Raw genomic sequence first — 13,801 nt, 5'->3', positions numbered from 1 at the left:
CTGACCAGTGTAACCTTTTAAATGTTTGGTTGACTGTACTTAATCTTAATAATGAACAGACTGCGATGTAAGTTTGAAGTTAGAATGCACCTTTAGATGTTCTGTGTCATTTATACCAAACACAAATGTTGCTGGTTGCTTGTGTGTTTGCAGCACTACTATTATTTTATTTTTCATATAATATTATTTTTTATATTTTCAGTTTAATTGATTTTTATTTATAAAATTTTATTTCTTTTATTTAAATGTATATTTAAGTTTACATTTATGTTCCAACAAACTTGAAAAATTCTGCTTGATAAATGCTCTAAAACTTTTATGTTAATGATTGACTTTATACAGTATATATATATATATATATATATATATATATATATATATATATATATATATATATATATATATATATATATATTATATATTACCTGTTTTATATATTTAATACTTGGTCCGTTTATTGATTTGTTTGGTTAACTTTAGATATTTTTTTTTTTTATTTGTAATACCGTGGAGTGCACAAAATTAAGATTCGAGAGATGGTTCAAGTCAGTGCTCAATAAATGATGATAAGTTTAGAAATGTTGTGCATCCACTTATTATTAGTGTGACATTTTAGCATGCAAATGAGGGGAAAAACTTCAAGATATCAGCCCTAAAAATCGGCAGCACATATCGGCCATCGGCTGACCCTGACCTCTAAACATCGGCATCGGCTATAGAAAAACCCATATCGGTCGATCTCTAATATATAATTTCCATTATATCATAATACGGTCTTTATTTAACCCTCTGTTCCTTTGTGGGTCACACTCGGTACCTCTGTGGTCAAAAGTGACTGAAGCCATGAAATTTTTCTCAGGAAAAATTCATTTTTTTTTATTATTATTTAGAATTTTGGGGGATTTTATAGTACTACACAATATTTATAAAATTTTTGTGAGATATTTTTCCCATTCATTTACTATGTCTGTCATTTTTTTAAAGGGGTCATTGGATGCCCATTATCCACAAGTTGATATGATTCTTTAGGGTCTTCATGAAATGTAAAATTTCGTAATGGTAGTGTAAAACAAAAATCGTAAGAAATACAAAGTGTGGGACCTGCTTCTTATGGAGGTGCAGCTGAATCATAAAGACTGGGTTCTGATCCATCTTTCAGTTTGAACTTTTTAGCAAAACCTGCCTTGAACTGTCCCTCATTCAGAAAGCAGTCTAGAGTAAAATCATTTACGCAGACATGTATTTGGTGGTGCATTACAATCAAAAACAAAACCAATAAACGCGGAAAAAATGACAGACAGAGCATAACTGGCTGAGGACGGAGATATGCTAATGTGGGACAGTCCATCAGCGGTCATGGGCGGGGCCTGAGCAGTATGACATCATACTAGAGAAGCCTGTGTTATACTTTCCGCGTGCGCGAGTCTGCTAGTGTCCACTATGGTATGTGTGACGTAAAAATCGTCATCGTAGAGCGTGCGCGAAGGCTCTGCGCGAACATCCTTGCGCCTCCCATTTTTTGTGACCAGCAGGCTTCAAAAAGTAGGCTTCAAAAACACCAATAGCACATGCGCAAGCTGTGTGAAGAAGCCCGTTTCTACTTGAACCTGTACAATCCATCGATAAAACAATATAAAGACAGCCAGATGTGCAATAATTCTGGGCAATTGCATGCCAAACTTTAGAGGGAAATCCAAAGATCCCACAACATTCATGGACAAAGGTAATTCATGGACTGGGATTTTGTGAAAGGAAACCAAAATCCCTTTGATCTTTTGACATACACTGCGTTCCAAATTATTATGCAAGTGTTATATCAGTAGGATTTCGGTATAATAAAGAGTCAGATTTTTGTTTGTGTTGTTTTTTCACATCTTTTTAGATAACTGGTATCAATCTCAGACAGGTTTGGTCAATAGTTTGCCAGGTCTTCTGAGGTAAAATGGAAACCCTTCTTAAAGAGGTTGCTCCACATTATTAAGCTAGTCACAGTTCTCATGAAATATGGTGAGGAAGAAAGATCTTTCTGAAGATGAAAAGTATGAAACAATGCAATGTCTTGCAAAAGGCATCAAAACAAACTATATTTCGCGAAAAGCTAATAGAAATAATTGAACTGTCAAAAGATTTGTGAGTGACTTAGAGCACAGAAGATCTTGGTCAGATAAAGATTTATTAAGGAAAGTTTCTGTCAAATAAATGAACTGTATTGTAATGGCAGCTGTAAAAAGCCACTGCTGAGCAGCAGACAGGTGTTTGAAGCTCCTGGAGTCTCAAGATCCTCTCCATGCAGACTGACAGTTGTGTGCCTTTCAATCACTGCTAACCAAACCTCACAAAGAGAAACCTGCACAATGTCTTATGGTCTCTTAAAAGGCAGAAAAAGAATAACTGGCAAAACAGAACATCAAGTGCTTTACCATGACAAAATTACTGAATATATTAGTAATATAATTTTTGCGCCAGGAAAAGGACTCTGGTCCTCAAAAGATGTATTTATTTACTTTCTGTAACATATTTAATGGTAACAGACTGCATATATTTCAGGATATTCAAACAGACTATTTCCTGTCAGGAACCTCATTTTTATGTATCTAAAGTTAAAGGGGTCATCGGAGGCGAAATGCACTTTGACATGGTGTTTGAACATAAATGTGTGTTGGCAGTGTGTGTACACAACCACTCTACAATGAATAAAAATCCATCCAGTGTTTTTTTTTTTTATCTACTAAAATCATTACCCCTTTCTCAAATCAAGCCGTTCTCAGCTTGTCTGTGTGATGACATCTGAGCTGCTGAAGATGCAGTGGATTACGTTTTTTGAAGAGAATGCGCCCCCGATCTACCTAAATGTATTTATGTTCGTGTGAATCATTCATGATCCAGCTTTAACCTACAGAAGTGAGTATACATTTTTTTTTTAATTAATATTTGTAATTCGCCTTTCCTAGTTTTTTGTCCTAGCAAGTTTCACGATGAATGCGGCTAAAGTTTACCACCTCTCAGCGAGCGGCTCGATAGAGAGGGACGGGGTCAGCAGAGCTCATTTGAATTTGAAGCGGCATGCAAGAAAACAGCTTATAAGAATCCATAAAGTGCGATCCTAAAGAGCAGTTCACTGCTGCTGAAAAACAAACAAAACAAAACAAAACATTATTACAGCAAGGTTCATTTGGGCAGGGTACAATGTCGCCTATTTAGAGTTTTCAGTCACATGACTGGCACATGACCTGGAGGGCAAAACATCCACAGAGCTGCAGCACAAGCCTCTCAATTTTCCATCTGTTTCAAGCCATGAATATTCAGATCACTTCTCAAAAGAAGGAAAACAAAGACGTCAACAAACAGCAAGGTTATCTATATAGCATCTATCTCTTATCTAAAAATCACACACTGACTGAATAGGTACTACATTTGATTGATCGTTCAAACAAGTGAGTACATTCTCGACATTCTATACAGTATGAATGCGTGCAGTATGAATGAAATTCAGATGTACACCTGCATTGCCAGGTCATGCCAACAAGGAACCTAGCGGTGCTACAGTAGTGTTTGATAATTAGCTGAGCTCAACCGAGTCATGTAGGTTCATGTTTTACCACATTAGAAAAAACTAAACTAGCCCAACTAAGCCTCTACAGATCATGCCAAAGAGAACTGACGTCAAACACCTCCGGCTCTCACTCCACCGGCTCCCAGTTGTGACCAAAATCAAATGTAAGGTTTGGACGCTAGCGTTCAGGAAAATAACCTCCCTACCTCAAACCACTACTGCAAATGTACGCTCGGGTCACTGAATGAGCAGGCAAAAAGTCAATCTCCAAAACCCTCTCTGTTCCTCCACTCAAAGAGCTGAGGCCATCACATCTATCAGAAAAAGAGTGAAATCTTTTAAGAGTCACTTCTGATAAAAGAATGCGCTAAATTCATAAATGTAAATGTTGTCACGTGACTCATGGCGTTATTTGCGTTACTTTACTGCCATTCATAACTCCTCTCCTGTGGCCTCATGGCATAGTAAAATATCTACTGGATGTGCACTTCAGAATCACGGTGGAAGGAGTAGTCCATCCAGGTACCTTTTGGTTATTGTGTTTAAGAATACTATGAATTCAGACATACTACTTTTCATATACTGTTCGCATATAGTAGGGAATAAAGTCGGGAAGTAGACATATGCAGATGCAGAGACATTAATTAGATTCTATAATAAATACATAACCCATAAGTCTTCTGGGGTTTTTTATGTAACAGCTGTTCTTTATCAATATATCAAAATGACACAGGCAGCACAAAGGCCTATATGCACTGACACAAGATGATACCTTTTATTTGAGAGGTAATCACCCGGTTGAAAAGCATTCAATTTAAGAGTGCACATATGCACATGTCTACTGCAGGTAAGGTTGGGCAGGCCACCAAACACATATAAACAAACACCACCATTACTAATAAAACAATGGATCTGAAACAATAACACTCATTTAAATAAAATGACTGTACATTAAGAATTAATATACAATATGTCACATTCTGCAACAGCGCTGGTTTAAGTAAAAAAAAAAAAATAAAAAATCTATTCCACAAACCTCAAGGCAAAAGCTTAAGAAAACATGAACAGTAAAGAGCAAGACACCAGTAGACTCACAGTGACATCACTCATCCCATGCTTCTTTTACCACAGTCTGCTGTACAGTCACAGGAAAACCTCCCGGCCTGACATTCCTCTCTGTCTCTTTCACTCCTTTGCTGGTTAGACTGCTAGACGGCTGGTTTACAGTCTGGTGCTCGACGGTCTAAACGCTGCTCAATCAAACAAGTTTCTTTCGTTCTCGCTTCTCCTTCACTTTTACTTTGAGCGAGTACTTCAACAAAACGAGTGAAAGTTTCCAGGAAATTCCTTTTAAAGGAAGAGGAAATGACACTGGCCAGGTATTCTCCAATAGAGAATTTATTTCCTGCTGACACAAGTCAACAATAGGATTTGGCTTTGTGCCATAAAGAGGGAGAACTGGAATAGAGTGGCCTTTCTCTCAGCTTTTCACGCTTAAATCACCTAGTGTCATTTTAACCTGGGTATAAAATAACCCTTGCTTATCTTGTTCTATGTCTCATAATAATATTCTTACTTGGGGATGTAATTAATCCTGGATAGTCAGGTTTTGTAATCTCACACTGTACACTGTAAACCCAAGTTAACTTACTTAAATATGCATTTACAAAATGAATAACCAGGCATGTGATCAGCCAAGATCAGCTTTTTTTTATCCTAATGTATCTCTTATTCTTTGTCTTTTTTTTTTCTTTCTTTCATTTCTTTTTTTACATCTATCGAGGGCATGCCCATAGAACTGCTTGCAGGAAAGTTATGCATTTTAACACAGAGATAGAGGACAGTCTCAATATTAAACATAGCAAATTTGGAGTCTCTAACTCAAACTCAAACTGTCCACCATCAGGCCAAATATGCATTTATGTTTATGCTAGTAACTTCATGGCTCAAGCCAAACTGAAAAAAAAAGAGTGCTGTTGTGTTTTTGCTACGCACCCACTGGGAAAAATAAATTCCTATCGTAAAGAGCTGATAAAACATCAGAATAATCCACAAATAATAATAATAATAATAACAAAAAAGAACAAAGCTGTGTGTTTGCAATAAGTGTATCTTCAAAATGTTTGACTTCAAACTAGAGGTCAACCGATATATCGGGCCGATATTTGTCATTTTTTAATATATCGGCATCGGCCGATATCCATGTTTAGTAGCGCCGATTTAAAGTCAGGCGTTCATTATCGAAGATGAATCGCCTTCGATAATGAATGCGATATTGAGTACCTTGTCAGTGAACTATGGTTCTGTCTATTAAATGCCGCTCCATTTGAAAGCAGGTGATGGCGACTTAGCGCTAATCATGGAACCGGCTTTACTGACTAGATACGCATGATCATATCGTTCGATATATCGCCCAGTCCTATGTAAATGATTTACTTCTAAGATTCGAGAGATGGTTCAAGTCAGTGCTCAATAAATGATGATAAGTTTAGAAATGTTGTGCATCCACTTATTATTAGTGTGACATTTTAGCATGCAAATGAAGGGGAAAACTTCAAGATATCAGCCCTAAAAATCGGCAGCACATATCGGCCATCGGCTGACCCTGACCTCTAAACATTGGCATCGGCAATAGAAAAACCCATATCGGTCGATCTCTACTTCAAACTCTTGCTTCTGGCATAAAAAAGTCCATAATCCAATAATAATGCTTCCTTCTGTGAAAAAGTCCCCTGTTGTCTTCTCACATCAAAATCTACAGATATATTTGTTTAGAATGTTTTCCTCGATAAAACGATATAAAGAGTTTGATAAATGTTCGATTTAATGTTTATGTGACAACAGCGGAACGAAAGAGCGCTAGTAATTTAAAGCACGCCACACAGAACGTTTATCTAGGAGCAGCTCATTAGAGAAATGGCTCGTTGAGGTACCCTACAAGTAAATGTTTTTCAGAGCACTTTTCGATAGTTCACCCCAAAATTTAAATTCTCTCAATATTTACTCACCCTCATTTATCATACCAAACCCTACAAGACTTTCTTGCTTCTGTGAAACACAGTTTTGTTTTTTTTTATAAAAAAAAAAAAAAAAAAAACTTTATTTATTTGTTTGTGATATGGCCAAAAAAATTATCACGATAATTATCATGATGAATGTCAAATCAGATTTTTCCTCCAAGTGAAAGTTGTAAAAACCAGACCATTAATTTTCCTTAAAAAGACAAATATCTAAATAGAAAAATGTATTTCTTAGTTGCTGCATGTTTTAATGAGTGATACTGTTTCAAATAAAGAAACAGGTATATTATTAATATTACAGGTTAATATTAATAATAATACCACTTTTTGTCTTTTAGAAATGAACATTTGATGGTAGCCTGAGTTAGGATGCAGAGGTAAATTTTTGTTCATTATCAAATCCATAACATCGGTGAAAAATTGTAGCAACCTCAGTTTTATATGGTTAAATTTATTCTGAACAAGTTTTTTTATTTATTTCTTTTTTAAATTAAGCATCGGTCTCCCATAGTAGCAAACATTTAAATTAGGGCTGTGCGATTAATCGAAATCGTAATAAAATCACGATTTGAGCGTGTGCGATTTCTAAATCGCTTTATAGCATGATTTTCCGTGGTCCCGACCTCCCGCAGTATGCTATCCGATCCAATCAGAATGCAGAGCACCTAAGTGGAGCGCGAGAACAGAACAGACTGGGCACATGCCTAACTCCAGGTTCACACACTCTGTCTCTGTCACACTCTATAAAGTGATTTAGAAATCGTGCACGCTCATTATATACCATTATTCTTTTAATAAAATTCAGTGTGAATATCCCAGATTTCTGCCACAATACCATGGTGCAGTGAGTGTTACTACAGTAAATCCATGGTAAATGATGGCGATGTGTAGACTGAAAAGCCTTCTGACTGTCTAGTTGCAGTTTAAATCACAGACTCATTTGTGTTCATCACTAATTTCAAGCGCTTCACACTGGATCTCACAGTGCTGCTTAATGCTCGTGCCATGCGGCAGTTTGAACTTTGATCCAAGCGGATAAACGGTCCGTGTGTGGCACGATTCAAATTGCGTCCCACTTTTGCCGCATAAACATTGTATCGAACATTTATTGAACTCTTCATATCGTTTTATCAAGAAATTATATCACGATAATTATCGTTATCGAATTATCGCCCAGCCCTAATTAAAATAAAATAAAAATCACTATATAACAATGTATATAGTGTGAAGTAGGCTCTTACCTGTTCTTTGACAGAAGCCAGGATATTGGTGGCAGCGCTGTGCGACTCCACGCTGTGAAGCGATGGCACAGCAGCTTCCTGTGAGCCTGCGCTTGGCTTCGGAGCTGGCATTCCTCCTGTCAACACACAGCACATGCCTGTGATCTCAACATTCACAAGAGCTCATGGAAGAGGTGGTGAACTGGTTTATACCATACAAAAAATACAACAAACACAAATATTTGGTGTAAATATTCATTTAAACAGAAACAATGGATTCCTACAGAGATGCTACTGATACCAGTCCATCACATGGTATCAAAAAAACAAACAAAAAAAACATGGCATTAAAAATGAACTGTAGCTATGGCTTTTGCACTCTACAGACTAGAGCAGAAGCTCAAAAACGACTTTAAAAAAATGTCTGAATGTCTGCAATTCATGAATCGGCCAGTAACGATACAATCATGTCACAATTTAGTTTGATGCACAATATAATAAAGTAGTTAATAGGAAGTTCTGACTTCTAAGACACAAGTTAAACACACAAGCTAAGCAGAATTATGCTACATGCATATGCTCTGTCAGATTACATACATTAAAAATCATTAAATATTGCACAGTTTAAAAAGCTTTGTCCCTTATTTTCAGATATCTTTAAAATAATGTTTTAATGGCAGTGCATGATCATTTAGTAAAATAATGGCCCTATTAAAATTTTCTAGTAAAGTCAGACATTTACCATGTTCAAGACCAACAAATTGCAATTGTCCTATTGCATTTTACATATTATATATATACTGTAGTAGTTTAGAAGTGTACACCTGGCACTAACACGCATGTTTTGTTATTGGATTAGAAGTGGTCAGCAGATACAGGTAACAGCATACGGAGGTAGTCAGAAACACATGTCATATGGCTTTGTAAAGGCAGACAGACACATTCACCGGGTTCTGTCTCATCAGTGTGTTAGCCCTGTTGATATCTGCTGGCATTGGTCAGCACTTGTTATCACTGACTAAACATGTCGAATCAGTGTTTGTCGATCTTGGAACGTCTAAGAAGTGACGTACTGTACTCAGTTGGTGGTTGGTGTTGGTCTGCTAAACTCTAAACTTCTAAACTGGGGTGTTTTATGGGCGTAAAACATTTACTTTACATTTACATTTACATTTAATCATTTAGCAGACGCTTTTATCCAAAGCGACTTACAAATGAGAACAGTAGAAACAATCAGATCAACGAGAACAACAACGGTATACAAGTGCTATGACAAGTCTCAGTTAGTCTAGTACAGAACACGTAGCCAGTTTTTTTTTTTTTTTTTTTTCGGAATATGATAGAAAAGAAAAAAGGTAAGTACTAGTATTAGTTGGTTAAGTGCAGGCGAAAAAGATGAGTCTTTAGATGTTTTTGTCTCTCATCTGAAGTGCCTCAACAGACATGCCAATGACACGTCCCCTGTAGCTATTTGATATTCTTTATTTTGCTCTGTTGTTCTCCATTGAGCTGCACTTTGTATGATGTTAGGATGACAAAAAAAACTTTATATCGAAATCCACCAACATTTTTCTTTACAAATCCACAATTCGTTTTTCTAATTCAAGACCGGCGTTTTGTTTTGTTCTCTCTCCGTGTTCATCACTAATCATGCTACGCAGACCTCCTACGTCATCGGCTAGAACAACTTCCAACAGTTAGGTGAAGTGAGAAAGAAGTGTTTATTACATTTGAAATCTGGATATTTTTCTTACAAAAACACCTGGATTCACTGCAGAACGCCTTCATTCACCCCCCGAGCCGTGTGGGGCACGTTTTATTATGGATACGCATCCATAATAAAACATGCCCCGCACTTTATGATAGAGTTTAGAAGTGCCAGGACAATTTTTAATATAACTCCGATTGGATTCTTCTGAAAGAATAAAGTCTTATACACCTAGGATGGCTTGAGGGTGAGTAAAACACAGAATAATTGTAACTTTTAGGTGAACTAAACCTTTAAGATGCTTCGAGGCAATTCATACACTTGTTAAGTCATGACGCAAGGAATGCTGTTTCCAGGTCCATGCCTCTACTCGTTTCACTTGAGAAAACTACTCAACAGCTGTGTATTAGGGGTGGGGGAAAAAAAATAAATAAATCGATGCATCGCGATTCTCTGTCCAACGATTCTGGTTCGATTCTGAGAATTTCAGAATCGATTCTGAGCTTAGTGTTTAACCAGATGTGCGATGATGCTGAGTTTGCTTTAGAAACACCCGGACCCTGCTTGCTCCCAATTCCTTACACACATATACCACTCGACCCTTCCGTAAAATAATCTTTCATAAAGTTCAGAAAGGTTGAAGCAAATTACAAGGACAGGATGCGCTATGAAAGACACGCGCTTTGTTTGATGTTACACCCACGGTATTTTCCTTACAAAGGCTCTACGAATTCATAATTTATCTGGTTTGGAATGCAGTGGACTTATATATTTAAAATATGAACCTCACTAACAGAAGGCTGCTTTCAATTTCAAATGTTTGTGAAGACTGCTTGAGCATGCAGCTGTACGCGATTCAATGTAAGTGGTTTAATGCACTTGCATCTCAAAATGGTTTTATGACGCAAAATTAATGTAAACACAGCCAGTTATTAGGGTTGCCACCCATCCCTTAAAATACGAAATCGTCCTGCATTTTGCACTGTTTATAATACTAATAGCAATTATAATGAAATAAATTTCATAAGAAATAGGCTATTAAAGAAGCTCATTTGCGTGTGATTTTGGCGTCTTTGTTTCCATAGCGACGGAGTCTCCAAAATGCGCACCGTTATGCCCTTTCACACGAGTGCTCCATGAGCGCAGCATGCGGTAAACAAACCTGCACGGTTTAAACCATCTAGAGCTCACATCTGCCCTCTGAACACAAGACTCTGCAGATGTAGCGCTGAAAGGGAAAGTTATCAATGTGTCTGTCCAGTAACTAATGATGAATGCGCAGTTTGCAGAGAGGCATTTCAGTTGTTCACGGTGGACTGTCTGACTTAAAGACATAAAATTTGTCATCGTTTACACACCCACAAGTTGTTCTACACCTGTAATAATTTCTTTCTTCTGTTTAACATAAAAGAAAATACTTTAAATAATGTGGGTAACCTATGTTTCTGGTCCCCAATGACTGTTTTAACCTTACTATGGAAGTTACAACCATCAGCTGTTTAGTTGAGACACGTCCTTCAAAGTATCTTCTTTTGTGATCAACAGAAGAAAGAACTTTATGCAGGTTTAGAACAACCTGGGTAAATTATGACTAATTTCATTTTTGTGTGAACCATACCATTAAAGTCACAGACACATCCGTGCTTCTAAAGCTATAGGCCTATTGTTTTATTAACATTTTTTTGGTAGTTTGTTATTGTTTTATTTATTTTATTATAGGTTGTTGGTAGACATAATTATTATATTTTTAGACATGATTAGACAGATAAATTAGTATATTATAATTAATGTTAGTTAGTTGTGTTTTGAAGTTATATTAGTTTAAAATTCTTTTAATTTTTTTTTGTTTTTAAATTTGTAATTACTTTTAAAAGTACAAAATTACTTATGTTAGGATATGTAAATGTAAGGATTTTAAGATTCTCAAGTCAGTAAACAGATTAATTAGTAAGGGGGATAAAAGTAGATCAAGAATCGTTCTGGAATCGGATCGTGACTCCCTGAATTGGAATCGGATCGGATTGTGAGGTGACTAAAGATTCCCACCCCTACTGTGTATGAGTATTTATTCATATTACATTACATTTAGCCTAAGTTATACATTGAAAAACCCTACGGTGTACACTAGTCTCCATGCTCATAGAATCCCAGACACAAATATTTAATGATTTATAGAAGATGAATCATTGTCTGGCCATCTGGGATTTCGGTATGGAAATAAAGGTTAGGATTATAATTTTTCTGCAGTATTAGGCCTACATCACATTGTAAGTGCATATTTGCACCGTTTGTTGATTTCTTGTTGCATCTGATATAGCGTTTGGACCCGCAAGTGGTGACATGACATCAGACTTAACAAGCGGATTACTTTTATAGAAACAAACACACAATTTAACCATTTGCATCAGCAAAACATTCATTATACTTTTTTTTTTTCTGCGCGTTAATGTTTATGATGTTATGACTGTCTGACTTCTTTACACTTGGGTAGAATTCCCCTTTATTTCTCATCTTCTACCATTGTATATGCCCCCAGTTTCACAGACCACATTTATGCTAAGTCCCAGACTAAAATGCATGTCTGTGCTGTTTTAACTGAAAGAAACTTGCACTCACATATCTTAAAAATATTTTAGCGCCATTGAGCTGTCACAGCAGTAATATTTTTTTCCAAGGTTTATAAACGATACTTAAATGTCCTAATTGAACTATGGCCTAATCCTGGCTTTACCTAAGCCCTGTCTGTAAAACCAGGCCTTAGTCTTTAAACATAACAACCTGATACAAGATATGTTTGCACAGTAACAAACTATGATAAACAGCGGTTACGTTCCTCGCTCTCCTGTTCTTTTTGTGTTGTTGCTCCACTTCTAGATCGTGACTGGCTGATGTGACTGCCAATCTTCATTACAACATCATGATGTTCTGCCAATTTGCTGACGTCCCAGCTGTATTTGAGGACTCATGCTGATTGTGTGTGTGCCATGCCAGCGTACCTCGTGCTCCAACGCGGTCTCCTGATGCTAAATGTATCTTGTTTTAGGGGGTCTTGTTTTGTGTTGTGGGTTTTGATCTATTTATAGATTCGTTTCTTAGCTATTGACTTGTATCGAATTCTTAGTGAAAGATATGGCGGATGTCGGTTTTAGAGTTCCAGCCTGATTATGTGTCAAGTTCAAAGTTGAGAATGCATGTTGGTGTATCCAACTATATAGTCACATTCGCCTTTCTGTGATGATTCGAATACTTATTCGGTCGTTGTTTTAATACTGTTTGTTTGTTTTTTTGATTAGGTAAGTTTGTACTCTGTTAAATTAGGATTGTGAGTGTTACGCCACCCTTGTATTTTTGTTTGTAGTTTCTGAGAGGTTTAGTTCGGGCGTCGCATACGCTGAAGATTCCGGTTTTATTTTCATATTTCTTTATTTTGGTAGTTAGTTCAGAAGTTAGTTATAAGGATTGGTTTGTTTTGTTTTTCATTAATTTGGGTGGCACTCCTGTTTTTGTTTTCTTTTCTATCGTTAGACTTTTTTAAACTTAAACCACATGCATTTTCTCCTGATACGTTAAGTAAAGTCCTTCTGAAATACATTTCATTATAATTTTTGATCCGCACCACACCCAGTAACACTTGTACCACTTATATGTTACGGTATCATCCCTATCCAACATTCAGCTCGTAACATTTATTGCTGGACATTGTTGCTGGTGTGAAGGATCAACCCTGAACAGAGGTACTGTTGGTATGGTAATTTGGAGGCTGTTTAGTAAATGTGTCCAACGTAATCGGTATGGCTGATTTCGACTTAGAAAGTTTTGTTAGTGCACCAACTGTTGAACAATTAGATGCGTGCAGGAAGGATGATTTGTTGAGAGTTGCTGAGCGTTTTCAAAGCCAAAGCTGCTCTGCCGCCCTTCTAACCTTTTTCTCCGGCTGAGTCTGGAGGTGATGCTCGCCTCAAACTGGGGCTGAACGATAATGGTTAAACTGATAATCACGATTATTTTGATTAAAATTATAATCACGATTATTAATAACAATTATTCTATCCTGCTATAATGATATTAATTTTTATTTTGATTAAAATTATATTGTTTATTGTTGTTTACCAGATTGGTCAAGCTAGTTTTAGCTGGTTGTTCCAGCTGGTCTCCCAGATTGGTCAAGCTAAGGAAGTGATCAAAACCCCTCTAAAACCAGCCTTCTGACCAGCAAAGACCAGCAAAGACCAGGCTGGATGACCAACTAAAATCAGTCAACCAGCTTAGGCTGGGTTTAGCGTTTTTTTTTTTTTTGTTT

At 36.7% G+C, this 13,801-nt stretch overlaps 1 protein-coding gene across 1 annotated transcript in view; it reads right to left on the bottom strand.

The window, feature by feature from the left end:
- The window catches only part of LOC109096226 (plakophilin-4-like), a 74,351-nt gene that overhangs the window by 40,351 nt on the left and 20,199 nt on the right, over window positions 1-13,801 (bottom strand). The window contains exon 2 of the mRNA XM_042730578.1: window positions 7,815-7,930. Coding sequence (XP_042586512.1) covers window positions 7,815-7,925 — 111 coding nt within the window. The 5' untranslated portion in view covers window positions 7,926-7,930. The remainder of the gene's footprint in view (window positions 1-7,814; window positions 7,931-13,801) is intronic.

Source organism: Cyprinus carpio, chromosome B9 (genome assembly GCF_018340385.1).
Source record: "Cyprinus carpio isolate SPL01 chromosome B9, ASM1834038v1, whole genome shotgun sequence".
Classification (NCBI taxonomy): domain Eukaryota; kingdom Metazoa; phylum Chordata; class Actinopteri; order Cypriniformes; family Cyprinidae; genus Cyprinus; species Cyprinus carpio.
The sequence above is the reverse complement of the archived record's forward strand: the minus strand, read 5'-3'. Positions and strand labels throughout refer to the sequence as shown.